This window comes from Cloeon dipterum, chromosome X (assembly GCF_949628265.1).
Source record: "Cloeon dipterum chromosome X, ieCloDipt1.1, whole genome shotgun sequence".
NCBI classification, from domain to species: domain Eukaryota; kingdom Metazoa; phylum Arthropoda; class Insecta; order Ephemeroptera; family Baetidae; genus Cloeon; species Cloeon dipterum.
In genome coordinates, this window is record NC_088790.1 from 3,810,600 (window position 1) to 3,836,263 (window position 25,664).

The 25,664-nt window shown below is 39.3% G+C and overlaps 2 protein-coding genes across 3 annotated transcripts in view; both read left to right on the top strand.

The window, feature by feature from the left end:
* Positions 1-2,316: 2,316 nt before the first annotated feature.
* Positions 2,317-5,145, top strand: LOC135947030 (balbiani ring protein 3-like). The gene is made up of 5 exons (XM_065495583.1): positions 2,317-2,635; positions 3,277-3,449; positions 3,582-3,671; positions 3,744-3,925; positions 4,670-5,145. Exons 1-5 carry the CDS (start codon positions 2,545-2,547, stop codon positions 4,722-4,724), a joined length of 591 nt encoding a protein of 196 aa, XP_065351655.1. The 5' UTR covers positions 2,317-2,544; the 3' UTR covers positions 4,725-5,145.
* A 3,600-nt stretch (positions 5,146-8,745) lies between these two features.
* Grd (Glycine receptor) overlaps positions 8,746-25,664 on the top strand; it is a 29,617-nt gene continuing 12,698 nt past the window's right edge. Inside the window, exons 1-2 of one of the 2 annotated variants that reach the window (XM_065494413.1) lie at positions 8,746-8,889; positions 21,843-21,909. In XM_065494413.1, the coding sequence (XP_065350485.1) occupies positions 21,863-21,909 (47 nt within the window). In that variant the 5' untranslated portion in view covers positions 8,746-8,889; positions 21,843-21,862. The remainder of the gene's footprint in view (positions 8,890-21,842; positions 21,910-25,664) is intronic. The other variant, XM_065494415.1, reaches the window with a different exon arrangement.

The following is a 25,664-nucleotide window of genomic DNA, read 5'->3' on the forward strand; positions in this document are numbered from 1 at the left end:
GAAATGGAAATGCTCTCGTCTGGTCAAGTCGAATTTATGTGACAAGTATTGCGGTGCGCGTGGGGATGATTTTCCTTTCCTGCGTGCCGCTATTGTCTCCCTAAGTCACATGGAATGCGAAAATGTTAATAAACTCTTCAGGGGGTATTTGTACACTAAAAACTGAAAATATATAATATGCATAAAAATCTGTCGTAAGATTTATTTTGAACAGTACAAATTGAATTATTTTTAGGTTGCATAGCTCAAAAAGTCAATTTAAAAAAATAGCTTTCCGAGAAATTTGGGTGCTCAGGAAACACTCTGACGTGCCCAAAATCTCGTTCCTCAGTGCCCTGAACCCTTCCAAAGGCTCAAATTGCATATATTCTGTGAGTTCTCGACTTGTTGGCCGTTCCATCGATGCGCAGATTTTGTGAATCGAACCAATATAGAGCAAACAGGTTTCGATTTAATTGCAATTTTAATGATTTAGATCGCTCGACGTCAGGGTTCAATTTCTTACCTGTTCCAATGGTCTTGTTTGACCTCAGGAGTGATCCAAGGCTTGTGCCGATCACCAAGCTATTCACACAAAATAAACTACACCCTTCTTTCAACCTTTGACCCTGTGTTTATCAAAAACTGAAAGTTTCACCATACTGAAAATATATTTACTCGTTGTTTAGGAGTAAAATTTTTAAACAGGCTGTTTTGGAGATACTTAAATTTAAAAAATATATATAATAATTCTGTAAAATTCCAAGAATTTGCTGTTGGCCGAATAAATAAAATAAATTTTGGCACAAAGGTTGATGTTCTAGCTTCATTAGAACTTCAGATAATCTCAATTTTGCATGCTCCAAGACGCTTTAATTTTCCAAGATTTCACCCTGATTTTCTGGGAAACTTGATTATTTATATGACACTCAAACAACATACTAAATATGTAAAAAATGGTGCTTCGCAAGAAGTTTAAAAATTGCAGATTATAAAATCAAACCAATCAAGTTCTATGTGCGCAATTTAATTTGCACTTGATATATCCAAATCTGCGGGACGCTGATAGCTGACCACCCCACAAACATGGGGCCACCACCGCTTGTGAAGTAGAGTGAACATGAACGCACGGCATCAATATATATTTTAAGCCTGACCCCCGCAAATTCACCGTGAGACCTAATCGCGTTAGTGTAAACGCCAACCATAAATGCTCCCCGAAAATGGCAAAAAACGACATTGACGAGGGATGGAGGGGCATATAGAGAAGACTGCATGCTAGATCGAGTTTGTTTCACTTGAATGGCTTGTGCCCCATGCCATGGCAGAAATATTTTATGTGTATATTTTGATCAATAAAACAGAACCGAAATAAAATGCGATATATCAATGTGTTGGCAAATTAAAGGAATTAAAGGAATACGGGGCCTCTGTGTGGGATTTGAAATTTCGGCTGACAGTGATGCAGGCTCCTATATTTACTATTCATCTCTCCGTCTCATTGTCAGCAGAAATGACAAAATTGATAAAAACAAAACAATGCAATGTGTCAAAATCAGGTTATTCATCATTTTGGAAGAATAAAAGCTGGTATCGCGATATTTTTTTAATATTTTTCGGGATCATTTTAGCTTTTTTGGAAGGTCTATGGGCCTTGGTCCTCAAAGATCGAAAACTTTAACAGTTTTATTGTAAAAAAAATAATAAAATGTCTACAGATGTCGAGCATATATTTTTTCCTAATTCTACAAATCCTGATGACTGCGGCTAAATAATTTCACAAACTTCCAAATACGTTCTCCTTAATATATACATTAATTTTTTCACGGGAAACTGTATGTGTTTCGACAATATTTTGTTTAGCAAAAGCCACCGCTCCCGTACTGAATATTCATTGGTAGTAATTCCAGAAAAACAAATGTGATACGCCTAAACTTCAAAGAGGAGCGAGGTCTGCGCTAAGGTTAAGTGGCAGCAGAAATAGTAATGAATAGCAGTCTTTGCCATTCATAAAATTGTTTACGAAATTCGTCAAATCGCGAAATTAAGCATTACGGGGAAAAGGAAAGCCAGACGCATGAATAATTAAATAAATTAAGCGTCCTCATTTCTGATGATCCAACTGGTGGACGTGCGTCTGCAAAGGAACCGCCAGCGCGACCGTAGCAGCGCCTCTTTCCGTAAGTGGAAACAGAATCGACGGCAGACGCACACACACAGAGCCTCGTCGTCAAATCTTGAGATAATAAATAGAGTAGCGGCCGCGGCGCAGCGATTTTGCCAAAGGTGCCGTCTCTCTTTCTCTGTCGTTCCGGGAGCGGGGAACGCGGCCGAGGAAAGGGCTGTGTGTGTGCTCTCGTGAGTGAGAGAGGGTGTGAAAGAATGCCGGTTTACAAACGAGCGCAGAAAAGCACAGCACGCACACGCGCGGATTTCACGGAAAGCCAAAGAAACATAATCAAATGACGCCGCTGGCGCTTTTTTCGACAGCCGCCTGTTTATTATTATTTTGTGCGAGAGAGGCTCAAAGAGCCAGTCTGGCCGAGACTGTGGTCGAGTGAGCACATGAGGGCCCTCTGGGGCCTGTGGGGGGCCCTGATGGGCCTCCAGGCTGCCACCGCTCTCATCTCGCCGCTCTGCAACCCGCCAGCGAAAGGTTAGTTAAGCATGCCATAGCTGTTTCGTCTCCTGCGCATATATTTGCATTCCAGATATTCGAGTTCTTCTCCGCGCCTATAGCTGATAGAAAAAAATTCGTATTTGCCCTGACACTGAGTTTTCGATCGCAATATTTTTCTTGAACCCTTTTCTACGCAGTTCGACTGATCGAAAACTGCTTGGAGTTTCAACAAGCTGATAAATTTGTTATTTACAGACAGCAAATGAACCAAATCTTGCATTCGGGACCAAGTAACAGTTAAAGTAGAGCTTTACAGGACAACCAGTTAAGAACATTTTGCATTGTTGACTATTGTTTATTAAATTTAGCAGCGGTTTATTTCTGAAGGAATAGTTTAATTTCAGATTTTGCCAAATTTCTTGAAAAAATTAATGCTTTTTCACTTGATTTCGATCCATCTCGTCATGATCTATCCAATTGCGTGGAAATTTTGGAGGGAAATTATTTAAATCGTGATTTTACATAGAAAGTCAGTGTGCGCAAACGTTTTAGCCATCTAGGAAAATTTTGGCTCTTAATCTCAAAATTTTTATCAAATATTAAAGTAAAAAGAAATAATTTTTATAAATTTTCTCTTTTAAATTACCAATTCTCTTTTCCTGCTTGATTCTTGATAGGGAGAAGTTGCAAAGTTGACTGTATTCCGCGCGAAGTGGTGATTCCGCTGCCGTCGCGGCCGCGTCCAGGCCACATCCACATCCCGGACGTGGCGCTGGTCAAACGGTGTGCCGGCTTCTGCAGCCTCCGCTTAGCGTGCGTGCCGGCCAACATCTCGACCGTCGTCTGGAAGGTCAGCAAGTTCTCTTACAAACAAACGATAACTTTTTACGCTTCGTGCCAATCATCAATCCAATTATCGCCGTGGCGCGAACTTTATTTTCCAGCCTTTCAAACGAATTTAACGATCTGAACCCATTTTAAGGTGATGGATATCGACCGGGTCAGCAAAGTTCCACCCAAGACTAAATCTATACGTTTAGAACACCATGAAGCTTGTAAATGTGATTGTGAGGTAAGCCATTAGCCGCGCATTAATTCCTATCGAAAGTGCTCCGGTCGACTCATCCCGTTGATGTCCTTTCAGATTAAGGCTGAAGACTGCAACCCAGGTCAGGTTTACGACCCTCAGAGCTGCAAGTGCACGTGTCCTGTGAGGCAGCAAGCATGCCCAGCTCCATTGGAGTGGAGCGTGGAGTTGTGCAAGTGCGTGTGCCCAAGCAAGGCCACGTGCCCCAAGGGCAAAAGTTTGGATCCGAATACATGCAGGCGAGTCTTTTTTTAAATGGTCTGCTGCACGTGTTGAGTTATGAAAAAAAAACATCAGTTCAATAACTCCAATACTCATCCGTTATATAACAAGACATTTCCTGGGACCTTAAAGGCGCCGTCTTTGACGAAATTTTATTCGTGTCCACCAATAGATTTCTGAGGTTAGAATTAGGCGACCCGGAAGTTCAGCGTAACGTAATGCAACAATGTGTTTTTGGCGCCAAAACAGTACGAACCTGAGTACTTCGCTCTGGCGCATGCGTCAAATCTAGGTAATCGACCAATCAGAGCAAAGTACACGCAGGTTCGTACTGTTTTTCCGCCAAAAACACATTGTTACACACGTCACACTGAAAATCCGGTTCGCCTAACTCAGGAATCGATTGGTGGACACGAAAATTTCGTCAAAGAGAGCCTTAAAGTTAGATTTTTAGCATTGGGAGATATTTGAGCATTTTTCTGGCTGCCGCCCAGTGTCAGAAATGGCAATAGGCGGTTACTAAAGTGTCTCGAAATGCTCAAATAGCTCAACGGGCTGGGAAAACTCGCCACATGCTGGTTTTCGCACCTTTCCAGTGGCTTTAGGCGCAAATATCTGGCGTTTCAATAAAAGAGGGAGGAGAAAAGATTGCCACATTGGGCAAAATCTCCTCTGCGCCGAGCAGAGGGTCTAATGTGCTTTAATACTAATTCCAAGATAATCAATATAACGTCCTTGACCTATTCTTGATGTGTCTCCAGGTGCGACATTCGGAAGAAAAGAACCAAACCAGATAAGTGCGTGCTGGTGCCTTAAGAAGAAGCAGCTGCGTGCACTGAGCAGTGCAATACTCTGGCTTTTTGCTGCTGCCGTCCCTGCTGAACGCGAGAGCGGGGCACAGATAAAAAGGGAAAGAAGGTCTAATGTGCATTGTAATGTGGCCTGAATGGGCACCATATTTCATGTATTTCGCATGCCTTAACGACCCGAAGGCATAAATCACAGCTAGACTTATCGTCAGGTGCTCTTTGTTACAAAAAGCAAACCCATATTTCAAAATACAGATTATTCTGAAGAACTTGCAGAGATCAATGAGCTTGTAACTCGGCTTTTTGTCTTCACTCTTATCAAAATGAAACCATGGATTGTATTATACTCCCTAGAAATAAAAATTGGTATTTAATTTAATTACAATATTTATTTTGTTGTGTATCAAATAAATTAATTTTGTTTATAATCCCTATGTGTCTGTATTTCTTAACCTAAAAATTTAATTCAAAAGCAATAATAGTGTGAAATATTTTTAAGACATCGGTCGTTTCATATTTTGGTCATTTTCGGCAGTATTTCACTAATGCGGAATGAGCAGACTGCTGTGCAAAGAAGATACTGGTTCTAAATTTCGTAAAGATCTGAATCACGCAATTTCGCTTAGGCGTTTAAGTCAACAGCGTGCGCAATCTCCTTAATGACGAACTGTTGGCAACCTGCGCGACACTGACGCTCGTACAATTGCATACTTGAGATTTTTTAATAAAGCTTACCATCTTAATGCGATTTTGGAGGCTCTATAAAACGGTTTTTAGCGCTCTTTAATGAAAAATGCCTTTAAAATAGAGCGCAGTATTTGTAGCCCCTCTGTTAAATTTTCTTTATTAGGGAGAATTTTTCTTCTGGATTTTCCTTGAATATTTTAATATCCACTCCGTTCCTGCTTTCCTTATTATATTTTGAAAGGGGCTCTGAATTTTCATGTTTAAGATCGGATTATCATTATTAAATAAAGAAACGTTTTAGACCAGATGCGTTTTTTCACGTGACGATTGACACAAATTGTTCCACTTTTGCCAAAATTGTAAGCACCAAATCTCGGGTTCTAACTGTCAGAATTGCAAAAACTGCACACCATTCGATTCTTCTTCTAGATAATCAAAGGGTTTTGAGGTTGATCGACCTTCATCCCCTTCCACCCAATGCATTGCATTAACGATAAAAATCGCGTCGCTTTGCACTTCCAGAAAACTGATTCACTGATCACAAATCTCTTAAATTCATCAAAATCTACCACAAAATGTTGCTTTTTATCCTTTAGAAGGTGAAAAGGTAAAAAAAATAAAAATGTACAAAGTAAGACCAGAAATTTGTACTAATTAATTTTTATTACGGAGGTGAAAAACGGCAATTTGGTGTTGGTGGGCAATCAGATCACCCCCAAAACCCATCGGCTATCTAGGGAAGATTAAGAAAAGTCGAACGGTATGCAGATGGGTTTTGGCGGTGATCTGATTGCCCACAAACCCAAATTTGCCTTTTCTCTACATCCTAGAAATTGATATGTAAAAACGAAATTTTTATCGTTACTGAAAAGGTTGGGGTGGAAGGGGTTGTTTACCCTCTAAACCCTTCGGCTATCTAGGGGAGGTTGAGATGAGTTTAACGGGGTGCAATTTTTGAAATTCTGATTGCTTAAATCCGAGATTTGGCGATGCAAATGTTGGCAAAATTTGAAAGGTTTAATTTTTGGTTTAATTGCAAAAAGGGTTAAAAATTATCTTTATCTTACATACGATTTTAATAACTTTTATTTAAAATGTGCTAATAATAATCCTTATGATTAATCATTGACTTAACCTCGTTTCCATACACATGTTGACGCATAAACTCTAAAAATAGCGTTGGGAATATTTTCCATAAACAAGTTCATTTTTAGCAGTCCCATAAATTTTAATAAAACTGAATAAAAGATTACTTCTTACTTTGATCGAGAAAAACCCGAGGGAAATGGTTTTTATGGATAAAAGCAGTCCACACACATTTTTGGAATGCTCGCGTTGTTAGCATTATCGGCAGGCTTAATGTTTCTCTTTTCCGAGAACAATGTGCCATTTCAACGGGGCGAGAGCCGCTCTGCTTTAATGCAGTTGTTTCAGCCGCTGAATTATAATTTGTATATTTTTGCGGCGAGCAGCGCTGTGATTCAAAGTCAGCGGGGCGTGCGGAGCGGCAGAGAGGAATTAGTACGACGGCGGCCACTAATACGCACGGCCGAAGAGGCAGAGGCGTGCCGCCGCCTCCAACCAAGGCTGTGCTGATTAATTATTCCAGGTGTGTTCGTCGTCTTGATCCAGTTAATGCACTCGGCTGATCACGAATAATATTTATCTCGACGCACTCCAGCCGCAAATCGATTCTCGCGAGAGCACAAATGAGGAATTAAAACTTAATACTTGTCTCCGGCTCTGCGCACCATGCGAGTTCCGTTTTCCTCTCAAAGCCGACACGCACGACGGTGGCGCACAATGCAATACAAAATAATAAGTACATGCACTGTATATAATGTATGTTCTGTTATTGAACATTAATCCTGTCATGACGTGCTGAGCACACGCAAATTTGCAGCTATGGCTCCAGGTGATGTTCCCTCGGTTCCTGTTCAAGATCAGAACCATTTGATTGAATATGACACTCGTGTTTAGGTAATGGTGGTAGTTGAGCTTACTCTTATATTCATTTTTTTTTAAATATTCAAATTCCAGATACAAAGGAATAAAATAGCAAGACTTTTGGTTTGAAATATTCACTTTTCAACTCAGGGGATGAAATTATGGCTTTGCAGCGACTACCTTTTAAAACAGTATGAGGGGTTGAGTAAACCACTCAGCTCACCAGGGGAGGTCAAGAAAAGTCGAACGGTATGCAGTTTTCGCATTTATGACAATTAGAACCTGAGATTTGGCGCTCACAATATTTTCAAAAATTGAAAATTTTAGGTTTTTTGAGATTTAAAATCTAATATCTTAAAACGAAACTGAAAACCACCTTGAAATTTTCATTTAAGTTCACAAGTACCCTTTGGGTCCACTTTTAAGGGGTGTTTCGGCTTTTTAAAGTAGGTGCTGCTTTCAAAATTACAAAAAAACACCAGGATATTACTGTTAATTATGGTTATATTCAAGATATTCCACTTCAAAACTAAAAGAATTATTCGCCTTTTTCGTGTTTTGCAAATATTGCCACCTCCAAATCTTGTGTGCTAACCATCAGAATTACAAAAAATACTCACTTTTAGCTTCGTCTTGCCCTCTCCTAACCAGCTGAAGGACTTCAAGGCTCACCCGCCATCCCCAAATCACTACGTTTCAACCCTCTTATAAAAGGAAAAAATTAAAACGCTGGAATTTTCTTTTTTGCATATGGTTTCAATACACAAATATTGTTGTAACATGTAACACAATCATTATAATATAAATATATAACTGTTGCTTTCGCATGTCTAATATTCCACTAGAAAAAAAACCGTGCGAAAAATTCATTATGCAAAACCTAATTTGTGCACTTTCCTCTAACTGTTTCCTAATTTTAAGACGATCTTGGGAGAGATCAAAGTGGATGGATCCTGTTTTATTCTTCAATTTGAATTTTAGAATACGAAGAACATTAAATGGAAATTGTCTTCTCAACTAAAAAGTACTATTTTGTGTAATTTCAAAACCCAATAATCTGAAAACGATGGCGTCGTCTAAAAAGCAGGCGCCAAAATTCATAAAGCACCTTTTATTGCCACATCTCTTTATTTGCTTTCCCATTTTCTCCACTGCCATAAAAGCCGAAATGAGTTGACGACCCCCAAGCAGAAAATTCTCGACTCTCGACGGTGCGTGACTGATTTTTGCGATCAACTCTTTCGTATGTGTTGTTTTGCATCTCAAAGCTTTTTTGCACCTTGAGTGAAGTTTCTACTTTAAGCGATCGGGGTGCTGCCGCAATCACATTTTTAAAGTGGCGTCGGGAGCGGCGAGGGCTAAGTCGCGCGCGAGGGCCCCCGCATAGTTGGTTGGCTGATCCGTTGGTGGCGCCTCCCAGGGCGGCGCGGGGCACACCGGACGCAGATGCCTCTCTTCAGTCTGTCGCCACCTGTTCTCCATCCGCGAACGGGACCATGTCGTGAGCGCAGTCATGTGACACTCAAACAGCATCTCAGGTAAGAAATAAAAGCTCATCCCCTAAGATTTATCGCGCAATCTTCTTTCCTGCAAATCTCGTGTTTTAAATTCCTTTTTTTGCGGACGAGAGAAATAATTTGCATGAACAATTCGACAAAAACCGAGCAACCATACAGAAATTTGGAGTTAAATTTTATTAAAATTAAAAGTTTCATTTATAAAAAAGTCAAAAAACAGTATTTGGACGGACTAGAAAAATACACGTTTTAATGATGAATCTACTTTTGAAATTGTTTTTCGGCTAGCAATTCGATATCAATTATCAAAATGGGCTAAAATAATCAAATGAGTATCTTTTACTGTAGTTATAATTACAAATTTGCCAATTTTCTCCGAAATATACAGTGCTTAACCATATTTTCTTGGCAGATTTCGATATCTCTCTTCGAGATTTATCCAACGGCGTGTAAAATGTTTGGGAAAACTCTTTGTTTTGAAATAAAAATAGATTTCAAGTAGGGAGACAGTCTTCACCTTTTGCAGTCACCTCTCTAACAAATTAACAGCGTTACCAAGGTAAATTTGGGCTTTAAATGAGTCCTTAGGGGATTAGTCGATGCCTTGGCAACAAGGATTTTCCGGAGATTTGAGTATCGATCCTCTTTAAAAAAACTTTGCCTACAAATTAGCAGTTTTTCAGACCTCTTGTAATTTGTTTTAGTCTTGAAATGATAATTTTAAGAGTGATAGTTCTGAAAGCACGAGATAAATATCAAAGTTTTACAGAAATTTTCCCAAAATAAATTAATTGGAAAATGCTGTCGATTAAAATTCTGAAAATTCAGGAAATCCTGATCCACAATTCACGGATCTAATTAATGCATGCTTTTAGTATAATTATAACATCCGCAGACAAAAATTTCAGATTAGCTTGAATATTCCTTTTTTACTAAGAATTTTTTATTCGTAATAATGCATGCGCTACCAGTTTATATTTTCCTCTGTTGATAATTAAGACTGACGGAATGACATTTCATGCCGCTGAGCGTCATATGCTCCGTAGAAACTAAATGGAGTTGATTTAAGAAAAAACCATTCCCGTCGGATGTTAAATCCTGATGCAACCTCAGACTTGCTTTTATTTAGTAACAAAATATTACAGTCAATTAGATTAACATGTACAAAGGCAAGTAACTGTAAAAGATTGTTTAGACATTGTCCTGTGTCGTTATAAATTATTCATGCATCACACAAACACTTTGCATCTTCGGCTCTGGCAGGATTTTTCCTTGAACAAATATGTAACGAGTTTTTATTGGAAACAACCGTGAATAATAAAAATGGAAAAGGAATCGATCTTATTTACCTTCGCCGTCGCAATCCAGGACATTGATTGCAACTATTGAAACGCTAGACATTGATACATCATGGAAAGTTGCAAAACAGCAAGGTGAGTGAATATCAAATGGCAATTTGATGGCAATAATTGGTGTGCTTTTTCTTTCCCCCTCTGTCGCCGCGTTGACCCTATTGCTCGATGACCAATTTAAAACTCGTCCAACGTAGACAAATTGGGAGGCGTAAATATTCATCGGAAATTACTCTGCGCGAAAATTTTGCGTGGCGTGATGATTATCACGAGAGGAAAGTTTTCGAGCCAACGTGACGTGTAACAAATTGGGGTAGGAGTTTGCTGAGCATGTAGAATCTCGCCAATTTCTCGCGTCGTATTCCAATATGTGAAAATTAGCACTTTTCGAACTGACCGCGCGCGATTGAATTATCAGCAATTTGACTCGGGAGTGTCGGCGGTCCGGAATAATTGCGAATTGCGAATGCACCCATCAATGAATCGCGTCCGTGGATCTCTCTCTTTCCCTCTCTCCTCGCACTGAGCGAGTTTTTGCGCTAACTTTTGCATTATTGCTTTCGTCGCCTTTTTCCACCCTTCAACCATCGATCTGCCCGTTTGAAGGATGAATCTGCTCAGTGGCGCGCACTCGGATGAACAGTTTTAGACCCAGATTTTCGACTCTAGAGCACTTGAAACTTGCATGTTTCTTCAAAGTTGTAATTTGAGGCGTGTGTTAATTAAGGAAAATTGCATACGTGACTTTTATTAATTTTCGTCGGTCTGGGACGGTTGTAGTAAGTTTTTCAAGTGGCTCTCCACTAATGAATGATTCTTTCTGCCAAATAAGCTCTGATGGAAATAACTATCAAACGCAAAAAGGAAGATTGGAGCGCTGGATGCTCAATAAAAGCCAGAATAAGAGTTTTATTTTTAAATTTAACGACGTTCACATTTTCTTTACGTATGAATGGAAATGGATGAAACACAAAAAGGAGGAAATCTAATTCGATAGGTCGGCGGCAACGACTTGCAAATAAAAAATCAGAGATGGGAAATGGGGAGAACTAATTAGAGCTCGTTGAGAATAGTCTGTGAACGCTGCAAAAGTTGGCTTTGAATGAATCAAATGTAGTACACTGCAGCTAAATTATTAAATTCAATATTTGAGCTGCTATTCAGCTTTTAAAGAACACATTACTATATTACCATTGTGTTACATGCAACGTGACCTGAAGCCATAACCCACTAACACACTAGAATTACTTTGCTGCACCCACGTGGAAACCCTTTTTTTAATGAAAATGGCGCAATTACTGTACACGCGTAATAAAAGGTGGGAACTGCTGACGCAATAAATTGACATTTCCTCACCGATTATTTGGTTTTTATTTTTAATTAATAAAATTGATTTTATAATTGCTACTCACACAGGAAACAACAATGAAGGGAAGACTAATTGTAAAAAGTAAAAAAATTGCAAAGGGGAAAATAATATCACACTCCCTTTCACTGTACAGCAGCTATTTTGCCCTCAGGTCAACAGTACTTCACCTTCAAAACAAAATTTATTTAGCGTTGAGGAAAATATTGCTGAAAACGTCCACCTACACTAAAAATGAGCAACGGAATTGACAGTCTGTAACCCGAATCTGCCTGTTATAGCAAAATTTAACTATATAAAAACCAAAAAATTCTATGCTTACTTTTGGAGCCAATATTAAAGGGCGAAAATTGCTCTAAGCCCACGAAAATATCTTAAAAACTTAATATTTTCGTCGCTTTCTTTCGGTCTTAATGTACCAATGGTAAACCACCCCTCTTTTTCACGAATATGACGTTTAACCATTGGTAATATGATCAATATGGGATTGGAATACAATGAAATGAAGTTCAGAATTGAGTTTTTCGTGGTGAAAAACATAAGAAACGACGTCTTGAACGTTTAATTCTCATCAAATTAATTTTCCCACCCCCGGGGTGCAGGGGGTGGGTCTCAGCTCCCAACCACATGACTTTAAAAAGTCAAAATTATTATTTTAAATAAAATTAGGGTTCCCCGCTTAATTGATTTAAAGTACAGTAAATAAACCATTTTTCAACTTTTACTTCAGTTTATTTGTAAATAATTTATCGCTTTTATTTTATTTTTAATGTTTTATTTCCACGTTTATGGGAAAAATTTTGGCTGTTTTGGATTTCCAGATCTTTTTGAAAATTTCGACCTTATTTTCGTGACATAAATTGGATTCCCCTTTAAAAATCGCAAACTATGAGCCCCAGTATAAAATAGGCAATTTTAGGAAATTTGGCCATATTTTAGGGTGCGATATAAGGTAAATCTCTTCCAAATCTGAGTAGCCAAAATCTTTCCTAGTGCCACTGATTGACTGATTTCACAAAATTACCTTACATTGATCAAATTCTGAAAAACGCAAAAAACAAAAACATTTACTGGAGGCATTCTGGCTGGTGTGTTGCACAAAATGAAATAGAGGTACCTCTTTTGGTCTGATATATTCATTTTTACTCAACCTTAATAAATTATTCATCTAAGACTCATTGGTATTCGTTATTACATTAGCGAAGAAGCTTAAAAATCAACACTCCCGTTTAGTTAAAGTTTCTTTCTATTCATCGCATTGAAAATGCCAGTTTCAGTCCCCTCGCAAAAGGCGTAACTTCTCAATGGACACGCGGTCAAAGAACATCATTGAAAAACTCGTCAACCCATGCTTCATTAGGAAAGTGGAGCGGAGTATAATTTGCAAAAATACATCCAGGCTGCGCGCACGCCAACAAAGTCGACTTCACGGAAAGTGTTCAGAAAATTGCAGCGCTGTCGCAACACTCTTTTGAACAACAAGTGCAATTACTCTGTGCACTGTGTGCACGCGCTAAATCCAAATGCGGATCGAGCGCAAACTGCCGGCCGAGCATTTGAGAGGCAAAAATCATCATTGTTGTGTGTTGCTGGCAGTCGGGATGAATGGGAAATTATTCGTGGCCGTGGGCAATCGGAAAACGAGGCTCCTCTCGCTGCGGAATGTCGGTTGAAGCGGGCGAGGAGGCAGCAGGCAGAGGGTTGCGGATCCGCGAAACGAACGGCCTGCTTATGCAACGCACGCACTCTGCCGTTTGCTTGCATTGCAGCAACTATTTCAATAAGGAGAGCGTTTGTTTCCTCGAACAGCGGCGCCGGCGCTTGATTAAAATGGCCGAGCGTGTTTATCACAGAGGCGGCGAGAGTGAAAAAATACATTACACGCGTTAAGAAGATTTCTGCCGAATTGAGTCTGAAAGAAAGGAAATTTTTTGCGGCCGCCGCGCTTAAGTGGAAGAAGGAGAGCAGCTCCGCTCTTGTTTTTTTGCAGGCGCTTAAGCGGACAGACGAGAGAAGGATCAGAGATATATTTACTTATAAATCTCTGCTCCCAAACACGAGGAAGTCCTGCTCTCTTTCTCTCATCTGCGCGCAAAAAGACTTTTAGTCGGCCATAGGTGGAATGAGGAAAAGTTCTTTTTTTCTGCTCCGCAATGCGCGATGCCATTGGAAATCGAATCCTTGTGAGAAAGAACGAACATGCCAGAATAGGCCAAATTTAATAACAAAAAATCCCTTCCCAGTAATTTGCTTGCTTTTGGAGATCGGCCAGGACTAAGTTAACTTATATAATCATTTTTAATAATTGAATGAAGCAGACATCTCTTTGTGTTTAAGAATGTGACAAACTTATCTTATTCTTCTCCACGACATTTGTATAGAATTTTTGTTCATTATATTAATCAAATATATATAATTTACATTTTTGGGGTTCAGAGAAAATGTTCCATCCACGGAAATGAACTTTGAAAATTTCCTACCAACATCGGAAACCCCTAAAACATTTATTGTTGTGCTAATTTATGCAGTTAGGAATTTTTACGGTGTAATTTACAGCTTTATTAAAAGCATTTTTATTTAAAAACAATTGCTATTCTTTTAAAACTCTGGAATTTGTATTGCATTTCATTAAAATATATGCGGGTGGTAATTCAGAGGGACTGTTTAAAAAAAGGAGCCCTGAGGTAGTATGCTAAGTAGCACATTTTTTTGTAAATTGAAGCTGGTAAGTTGAAAGGGGTGGATGGCAAACACCCTCTAAATCCTTTAGCTGGTCAGGGGAGGTCAGGACGAATCTAATGATGCAATTCTGATGGTTAGAAGCCAAGATTTGGAGTTGGCAGTATTTAGTGAACACAAAAAATTCGAAAAAGTCGTGCTTTGAAGGGAATTTTACTCGAAAACATAAAATAATACCCGTCACTTGTAATTTTCATAAAAGTTCCCACATGTTATGGGACAACAGTTAAGTACATTTTCATAATGTCAAAATCCTGAGTTTGTAATGTACCTAAAAGGTAATGATTGCTCTTCTGGTGCTCTTCTGGTGCTCTTCCGATTTTGGTCCTCCGGGCCGGATACACTCTTTTAAAATGAGTGTAAACGAGCCAGAATAATTAGTAATATCCTTGCGAGCCGTTTGCGTTGTTAATTGCCGTTTATACAAACAACCTGATGTGCACGTCGACTTCGGTTCTTCGTGATTTACAGGCTGTCTGTTTTTGACTTTCTTCTTTAAAAGCACTAAACAAAATCGTTCCTGGGCAAAAACACTATTGTATGGATGTTTTTACCGTCCTAATTAATCTATATTCTTCCTTATGGGATATATGCATTAGCACATCTCATTCAGAGTGTGATTAGCTGTCAAAGCTGTGTTTTTCATATCCCTGGTCACCATAAGGATAATTTATCATTGCTCAAGTATAGAGTTTAATTTATTATGGGTTTTCCATCGATTTGATTACCATTGTTTATTTTATACTACTTGCTGGAATAGCATAGGTACATTACAAGCTCATTTCCAAAATTCTAATAAACAAAAATTAACAGAAGTGACCTTGACTACTTAGGTCATACAATTTGGTGTCAGTTCGATTAGGCTCGGCGAGGAATCCAAAGCACACTCTACTTTTGAAATTGTGACATGGAAAGATGAGATTCTGAAGTCTCAAAGTTTTCAAAAATTACATATCCGATAAAACCCGTAAATTAAATTAATTTTCTGTCGATCTTCTAGTAAAGACTTTAATTTCTGGTTTAAGTTTCATGTGAGTTATTGCCAATTTTGTCTTCTAACCCGTGACATTTCGTCTCTAATTCAGAATATCTTCACCTATTTTTCTTTATTTACTTCCAAGCACGATTTTTGTACCCCTTTGTCTTGGGGGTTGATGATAAGAGGTCACTTCAAGCAGTCAAATACACATGAACTTGTGTTTTGATATCTTCAGTTCAATATACTTGGCCGTGTGAGGCAACGTGTCGGTGTCATCCTGACAAGAGAAGGCGTCAGCACGTTTGTATTGGATCGAGTTTGACATTTTCATAACATTTTTCCAGGCTGAGATGCCGGTCCAATCAAGTCAAACAACCCCCATCGAACCGAACCACTGCTGAGTAGACGCGAGATTTCCCGTTAGTGCTCGTGACATTTGTCGGCAGTGAAATGAATAATTAAATGGCTGCCACAGGTTCGAACTCCCTGGATTGCCAGTATGTAGCTCTTTCTCTTTCATTTCAAAAGAGCTGCTTTAAAACCGTTGAATGCGGGTTATTTTCGTCTCTCGAAAATCGAGGCAATCCTCCGTTGAGAGTATCAAAGGTCGTGATGTACAAAAAATCAGAGCATACACTCGTTTTTAATTGCGAGACGGTAACCCGATGAAAAAAAGGGGCACAATGTAGACCTGATGGAAAATGTTTTAATGAAGCAATTTTTGCGTGTGCACGTACCACCTGTCTGAAAACGCTGTTCACCCCCGCAAAAAAGGCAACGTGCTGAGCCAGTTCAATTGTCCGTGAGCGGAGAAAGGCTTAATTTGCACCTGGCTCTCGCTCAAGACAAAAAGGGAATTCTGTCTGTCGAAAAACCGTGTTTAGAATGTCACAGCCACGCAATTGAATTTGTAGTGATATATGCTTCTTGTTCGAAATAAAATAATTGCCACCTCTGCTGCAGGAAAAAGGTTGAATGCATCTTACCAATTAAAAATGTGTATTCAAAGCAGGAGTAGAAAAATTCCTATTTCCAGATAAAAAATCGCGACAATTTAAAATATACGCTTTTCTAGGAGGGGATGAATAGGGGTTGAAGGCGAACACCCCCAAAACTATTAAGATCTCCAGGGTAGGTCAAGACAAACGGTGTTTGCAAAAACGGGTTTTTACAAATATGACAATTAGAACCCGAGATTTGGTGCTTAGGGTGCTCACAACATTTACAACAATTAAAAAATTAGAGTTTTTCAAAGTACAAAAACACATTTCTTGAAAATTAAGTCGAAAACCCCCTTGAAATTTCCACACAAGTTCACACGTACCCTGAGACCACTTTTGACGGGCCATTCTGATTTTTTTTGTATTATGGTGCTAGTTTTGAAAAAAAAAAACAGCTGGAAATATTTGAAAATGAGCCTTGGGGATATTTGACCTTGACGGTTGACCTTAAATTTGGTGTTCATTCGATTGGGCATGACAAGATGCATACCTTAACTTTCAAAATGAGGTATTGCATTCTCAAAATTCGCCAAAAATGCACAGTAAAACCAGCAAAAATGAAAATTTTGATGAGTTTCTTGTTTCTCTTTGATATAAGACTGATTGATTGTGTGAAATTCGTCAGATTACAGCTAAAACCGTCCAGCGACCTATTATTTTCGTTCAAAATTAAAATTTTAACAAACTTCATACTTCTATAAATTCTTGAACAGTTTTTCAATATACTTTTTAATACTTTTGTAATAGTTCGTGATATATATTTGCAAAACTTTCTAATGTAACGGCTTGAGCAGTAGAGTTGTTATTTTCTAAAGCAGTTTTAAAGCGGTAGAAATAAAATTGATTGAGGAAGACCAAATATTTCTGAAATTTATTAAAAATATTGTATGGAAATACCAATTCTATGACATGTGTGAATTTTTGTCTGTGATATTGTACTACAGATAGTATGTAAATTAGGTTAGGATAGCATTTGACGTATTTTAATAAGTCGCCCGTGTAAATATTGACTTAACAAAAATAAAAGATCTAAACTAAACTCAAAAAAAATAAAAAGCTTCATTTTGGTTATTTGCCTACATTGGTTACTGCATGCCTATACACCTCGATTCTCTTTTTATTAATTTATATTCATATCAGACGATACATGCACACCTACGCAAAAAAGGGACAGCCGTGTCGGCTATTGATGATGTGAGTAGGGAGAATGAAAAACGAGGAGTGAGGCATACGGGGCGACTCCCTTTTTTCTTTCTCTCTGAACTCACCCCACGGGACAAAAATGAGAAAGTCGACTTGGGGAGCGCTCTCTCTCTCTCTCTCTCTCTCTCTCTCTCTCTCTCTCTCTCCCTCTCGTATCGGAAAAACTGTTAGTTTGATATGGATTTCAGGTAATGAATACAGGCTGGCGTCTTTTTCTCCTCAAAAATATGAACCAGTTGAATCTCTGGTCGATCGTATGAGTCCAATGGCAAATTGGGCACACGCAAGTAACGACCATATCCACGCAATGCTTTTTACTTTTTTATTCGCTCTTGACTTGCTGTTTACTTCCACCATTATAATATGGCGCGTGTTTTGCTCAGATGTTGACCAGACGAGTCTCCGCGGTCTCTTTGGAGCTATACAATGGACTGCTGCGAGGACATTTTTGTCTCCAAAGCATAAACAACTATTAATCACATCCATTTGAGACACAATGCCCATCACAATATTTTATTCAAAGTGGCGAAATGAACAGAAAAATTCTGACGAATGGGTGTTTCAAGGAGAGATTTAATTTCCATCTTGTGGAAATTCAGTGTAAAATTTGTAGAAAAGGGCAAGCAAAATCGTGAATATCACGAGTTCTAACGAAGCAAATCTTTAATTTGTTGACATAAAGATGCCGAATCAGATGGTCGACAACTTTTATGCTAACTCAAATTTATTTTAAATATTCCTAATTCGAAAATTATTGAATTTTAGGAATAGCCTTAATACGTCATCTTAAATTTGTGTCTAGGTATAGGAATGTGCCTAGAAATATATAGGATGAAGAAAGCAACAGTGTTTGAGATACGGAATGGTCAGAGTTTGAAAAATCGGCATTTTTTTTGTCCGGTGAATTGTGCGTGGAATAAGAAATTGAATGATCGGATTGTTTTGACGCAGGGAGCTGCTAGGAGTCATCCCTGAGGTCTGACAAGACACTTAAAACAGGTTAATATTCTAACCCTTATAATTAATATTTTAAAACAACTTTTCCAATGTATATTTTTGCATGTTTTTAATGATCTTGACTGAATTGAATGTAACTCGGACTCGGAATTCTTCTGAATTATTATTCTGCCATAAAAATTATGCGTTTCTCCCGCGAAGCGTGGCAGGAAATGCAAAAGACGATTACTGCAAGTTGAGAGCTTAACACCCTGCATGAAACAATGCGAAGTGAGTGCGCGGCGAGTGGACTCGAAAAGAGTGGCGAAAAGAGAGTAATGATGATTGCTATACCACGCTCAATTATTATTTTTGCCGGCACCGCCGCGCACAAAAGCTTATCACGCTGCAAAACTTTTAATGACCTCTTCATTTGACATTTGCGAGGCCAGAGGCGAAGCGGGTTTGATTTGAAAATTGTCGCTCCGCTCAGCAACTGCGACGGAAACGATTTTTTTCGGCCGCAAAGCAGTGATTAAAAACTTGACAGCGCTCTTTAATTGTCGATCGAGCTTCAATACGAAAATCGGCGAAACAGATCCAAGTAAACTTTTGCACTCGCGAAAAACTGCTGCTTCAAACATACACGCGAAAATGACCAGGCAGAAACGAAACTGCAGACATGATTTTTCGCCAGCAGCAGGTCCGTGTGCAGACGGAGAAGTTGAAAAGCTGCCGGCCGCCACATTATTATTTTTTACTAGCCTCAATCTCCTTAAAAAGGCAACTCAAACAGAGGGAGGCAGAGCGAGAGAGCGCAGGCTAGATAGGGAAAGGATACTTTTCAGCTGTTTGCCCAGCGAAACACAAAGGGCGAGCAATTAATTAAACTTGGTCTTTTTCATCCTTTGTCTGTTTCCAATCATGGAACTGCAATTGAGTCCCTAATTGGACGTGGGGCGTACTTTTGGCGAAACACGCGTCTTACTCTATTCTATTCCTGCTTCAGCGGAGACGGACGGGATGAAAGAATAAGGAATGTACAATGCGTTCGTGCATAAGGAGAGAATCTTTTCATGTTATAAATGAATGGTGATGCCGGTAATGAAGTTACGCGATTCAAAGGGGTAACTTGCACTTTTCTTCTGGACAAAGTATTTATTATTCGAACAACTCACTGAATATTCCGAGAAAATAGAAATTTTCCTTCTTTCGTCCTACAGAGTTAGATATTAATTACCTTTTGATTGAGTTTCAATTAAATTTACTGCGCATTCCACTCTTGGTGTGACAAAGGACGTGCTAAATTACTTTCCCGGAAGAGAGGAATTGATAATTAATATTTTTCAATTATTCCTTTTGATGAGTACGCAATTAATTTTCATCAAACACATTAACTTCATGGAATGCTGATAATTATTTGTAAACGATATAGCAGCACTACTTGCAGCTTGATTGGGGTCACAGGACTGTACGCGCGGCGGGCATCAGCGGTTGCATGATTCAATTAGACGATAATTCGCGTTAATCGAGCAGATGGGTGCTAATGAGATTCGCAGCGTCATTTGATTTGCGTCGCCCGTGACTGCAGACAATCGTCGTGGATTGGAACAAAAGCGTCATGCAAATTCAAATTCGCAGATAATCCCGCTTCAATCTGCTCTCTGCTGCGAGAGAGGGAGAGAGAGACTTCGAAAATAAAGTGCGTCGTCTCACCACCTTGAATATGAGATTTGGATCCTGCGGTGAAGAGCTTGATCCCCAGACAGGCGGCGTGCAGTTGTCGCTGGAATGCTCCGCTCAAATATGAATGGCAAACAAGTTCTCTCTCTCTCTCTCTCTCTCTGCGCGGTGTGTCTAATGGCTCCTTCTTTTATATTTGTCAGAAGTAATCAGCTTGATACCATTCAAGCGATCGCTTCCGAGTGGTACCTTTGAAAACTCTGTCTATACAATTTGAAGAGGCGGTTAACAAGCGGAGTCGAAAATCACGGTGTTTTTTCGCTTTATTTTGGTAATTTCAAAAAAATTGAACGTGATGCACAATATGAATAAGCCAAAACTCGTACCCCTAAGTAATTCGTCATAAATATACGCCAAAAGTAATTTGTATTAGAGTGCATCATCCCTTTTCAATCCCGAAAAGCATTGAGAGGTGAACAGCAAATGTTACTAAGGATTTTAGAAGGATTATTTTAGGGGGTAGAGTCAGCCTTCAGTGCATTAAAGACCGTGTTTCTGAGCACTCAAATCGATTCTTGAGGGTCGAATTAGGTAAAGTGGATATTTTTTCCGACAAAAATGTCCAGTGCAACACGTGAGTAGCACAATTATAACCTTTTTCCCGCCAAAACAATATGAACGTATATGCGACAAGTGCGCATGCGTCACAGCTGGCTGGATCTGGCAAAGAAGTCGTTCAAACCAGTTCTGGAGCATGCGCAGGTCTCGCATGTATTGGTTCATATTGTTTTGGCGGGAAAAAAAGTTCTACTTGTGCTACGCACGTCGCGCTGGGCTTTTTGGTCGGAAAAATCCACATTACCTAATTCGACCCTCAAAAATCAATTGGAGTGCTCAGAAACATCGTCAAAGACCGTCTTTAAATTTTTGTTCATAGAGCAATGTTCTATTTCCATAAAAATATTGATATCGTGCAATTAAAGGGGTGAAAATAGGAGTGTAATGGGGTGAGGAAGTAACGCAGTCGGGTATGTAATTTATTTTGTGTTTGTAATAAATAAATAAAGTTGAATTTCAAACTGGATTGTTATTTTATTATTTTTGAGGGTTTTGGAGGGGTTGATTCGAGATGCTAGAGCTGGAATGGGTACAACTCCTGATGCAAATTAAACTGAAAGTTGATTTCGACTCAAATAAACTAATTATTTTATGTTTCCAAAATTAAAGGGGGTGGAAAAACTGTTGGGATTAGGTTAATTAACATACTCTCATCCACATTCCCTGAAAATTTCATACCAATATGAAAACTAGTAGAGCTGCAGTAAGATATACGCCTAGCATGCGTTCGCTGATTTACAAGCATTAGCAATTTTCTAAAAAAAACGACGCAATTTTTTTGAGTGGAGTTGATTAAACATATTAATGAGAACCTTTTTGTACTAGACGAATTTTTCAAACTCAATAGGATGGAAGAAAAATATTGGATTATTATGTAGTTGCGCTCTCCTTTTAAATATCATGAATCTCAAAAAGTTAATCCAGTGTGTGACTACCAATCATTTTTATACAATTTCATACATATATTTTTTCATTTTTACCGATATAAAAAATGATGCGAGCAATTTACTGCAGAGGCTGCAAAGCTGTCAAGCCGAGAGCAATAAACTGTAACGATGAATCAATAAAATAAATATATTGGCTTTTTGTTGTTTCAGGCGGGCATGCCCCTCTTGTGATGATGCTGCCGCCCCCATTGCTGCTGCTCTGCCTCTTCCTAGTCAGGTAACACAATTAATTGTAACTTGTGCTCGCGAGAGTGTGCTCGAGTTGTGAATAAAAACGCGATTATTCGAGTCGGTGGACCAAAATTTACCACCAATTGAAATAGCCCCGGGCCAGTGAGCTTCGTTTCCATTCATTAGGCTAATCCTCACTGGGGATTTCTTGTATTAATTCATTCATCAAGTGGAAATCGATCGCCCGCGGCTTTTGAAAACATTGTGTTGGGCTTCGCAATGATTGAAAAACTGAAAAGCGGCAGCTGCGTGCGGCATGCGTCATTTCAATTAACATACACATCCCAACTAATGCGAAATCGAAGCGCTCAGACAGCAGGCAGCGCGTGATTTCAGCACAAAAATCGGGGTGGCTGCCAGTTGTCTGAAAAGAATTGGTCCTAAAGGTTGGAATTTGTGCTAAATAGAAATTGTCCGAAAGGAAGTGATCCCCAAACAGGAAATTGTCCAATGCTTTAACCCGAATAGCCTGAAAAGTGGCCAAAAAATAACCAGGATGAGACGACCAAGTAATTTGATCCAAGACTAAAAGCTATCGCCAGGCAAAAAATCAAATTTGAAGATGGAGAAATCACTGCTACTGGATTTCTTGAAAAAAAAACACACACACTCAGCAACACCAATTTCCTATCTTTACTCTTCTGTAACTGTTTTGTAACGCAGAGAATTAATTATTCCATTTCAGACAATTTCCTTTCAGAAAACTTCCATTCTGATCTTTCGGATAAACTCTTTTTGGACAATTTATGTCCTCCCAAAAACACTGCACGAAATCAGACATCAAAAGTCGTCTTTTTGGTGGGACCGCAAAAAAAAACTGGCAGGGACGGGTTGTGTGAAATACCAAAATCAATAATTATACATGGTGTTTTCTGCTTTGAAACGAAAAGTAGGCAGCCAGGCAGAAAGGCCGTGATTGCTCCTCATATTTCGCGCCGCCGATGCTCTCAAACCGAATTAGTTATCTAACGCCGACGCGCGCACGCTGCCAAAAAGTGCAGGCGCGTGTGTTTGTTTCTGTTTGTTCATTTTCCGGCCCGCCGGGCTCATTAAACGCGCGTTCGCCAAGCAAAATTACAAAGTAGAGAGGACGTGCGGCAGACTCTATTAACAATATATGTGTTGTATAGTTTTCGTTTTCAACTCGTCTCTTTCTTGCCTGCGACGGCTGCTCACTGATCAAGTCTCTGCTGCTTTAATTATGCCGCATGCCAAATGGATCGGATTCATTTCCTCCGAGTAATTCAATCAGCCGCACTGATTTTCCCGCCGCCGCACCGCCTCTGGGACCGAATTTGGTGCAGCGCCATTTCCACTCGCACCTATCTGCTTGGATTTGTGCTGATGGCTTCGCCCGCATTTCGCTCGTGATTTGCGACTCTTTAATCCTTTTGCGTTGGTTTATGTCCGTGCCTCGCGCACAGACAAATGGTGCGTCAAAGTCAGAATGATGCATTTCACCACTTAAACCGAAGCTGGAACGCATATCTGATGTGGTTTAATACAATTCATCCTTCTCGATTCAACAAGATTTTTATTTTATTTATAGCGAGAATCTAAAAAAGACTTCTGCGATCAATCCCAACTCTTTATGAACTTTGAAACTGAACGATGATTGTCAGTTGAAGATCCGTCCTTCGAAGCGTATAAATAGAGCAGGCTGTAGCAATAATTTCTTAATGCTTTTAATGGATATCTGGGCAGTAAGTAGTAGTCTAATGGAAGAGATTTAAGGACGTACACAATTATGCCTTGAGTGGAAAAGCAGACAATCACAAGAACGTTATAAAATGTGCAGGAAAGGTTAGTTCTGGCAGGGATCTTACGATCTGAATGATTTTTCTACTTAAACTAGACCATATTACGATTGAGAAAACCCAAACTTTCCCATACTTGTGGGTTTTAACGGTGTGTTTTGAATTTAATGTTAACTCCAAAAATTCGGACACTGCTGATATTGTCTCGTCAATTTTAACAACTTTCCAGTTGACCCCAAAGACCACTAAAATCGATTTTTCGGACTGGGGTTAGAAAATTAATTTATTTCCCCTTTCCACAAACTAGAAACCTCCAAATCACGATTCCTCAAATACTCTTTATCCGTTTAAAATTAATGAAATCCAGGCTGACGTACAAAATTGACAGACACAGACGTTTTTGTAAATGAGTTATTGCTTCCACGTTTTTCACTGCCTGAGACTTAAAAGATTTAATGATTTTACGGCTAGCCAGCGGTTTAGGGCTACTGAAATCAACCCAGCATTTCTCCACACTCCTGCTATGGTCAATCAAAGTTGGAATAGGGCCTTTGTATGACGACAGACATCAAGTTCACGAGAAATAACGGTTTTCACTATTTGATTTGTAAAAAAGTGATCTATCGTTCACTCTAGCACCAGTGAGGCGAGTGTGATAAACAGATTAATTTTTTGCCATTTTCTCGACTGTGATAAAACCAACAGACTCTGTCTCTAGCTGCGAAAGCATCCACAAAGTGAACTGATTTTTTTGTCTTTTTTTTGTTGTACACTTTGGTGTCTATTAAATGTCATCTTCATCAAAATAATTTATTGCAATTTTTTAATTTGGATTTTGCCATCTTGTAGAGTGCAAAAAATAAGTCAGATTAGTCAAAATCTGGAATGGGGTTTTCCTTGAAAAAAAAAACTACTTTTATATTTTTTCGGAATTTTAAAAAAGGTTTGCGCGCCCAATTCTAAGCTTCTAACTGTCGGATTTTTGAAAACCGCACCCCTATAGACTATTCTCAACCTCCCCTATATAGCCTAAGTAGTTTAAGGGTCTTCAACTCTTTTTTTCACCCGAAAAACGTAAAATTTTGCATTTTTTGCACCTCATTGCGCAACGGGGTAGACGGTTTATTACCTTTAAACCACTTCAGTACATTATGGAACGTGAAGACGAGTCGAGTGGTATGCAGATTTTGCAATTGGAACCCCAGATTTAGATGTCACACTGATTTTTTTTAATTATTCAGGTCTCTAAAAGAAAATCATGTTTATCAACAAACCATCGCAGAATTACAAAAACTGCACACTCTTCATGATCTCCCCTAGAGAAGCTTGTCTCTATGACCTGCAAATTTAAAAGACTCGAAAGCAAACTTTCATAATTGAGAAAATGAACAAAGTTTCATAGCCATGATAATAAGAATGATCTTGAAAACGATTTTAGGGCGGTAAAGTACCTTTAAGCTTTAGAGCACCAGAAAGTAAAGCTTTTATCGCAATTGAAACCTGTCAAATTTCAAATCGGATTAAATACACTCTATGGGTTCAGATGATGGGTGGTTTCCAGATAATTAACTACCCAAATTTGGGGAAACGACGTAATTTGTAACGCGAGCGAGCAAGCGAACGAACAGGCGGCGACACGCGAAAGCGAATTGATTTCTTTGAGAGGCGGTCGGCGCGACAGAGCGTCGACGTTGATGAAGATTTTCGCAAGAAAAATAATGCGATTCCCCGCGGACGGCGCGGACGGCCCCGGCAAAAGAAAAAGAAAAGTGCTTAATTAAGGCGGAGTGGCGTCTCTCGGCGGGGCTGCTGCTGCTGCCGCGGATAATCAGAATTATTATTACGCCGCATTAGATTTATTGCCGTGTATCTTTCAACTCTGGGGCCGCTGGTTGGGGACGTGAGCACATTATACACGGCAGAGCGGCAAGAACAAAAAGTGAATCCGCCCAGCAGACGTGACTGCAAATCATAGAGTCGCTTT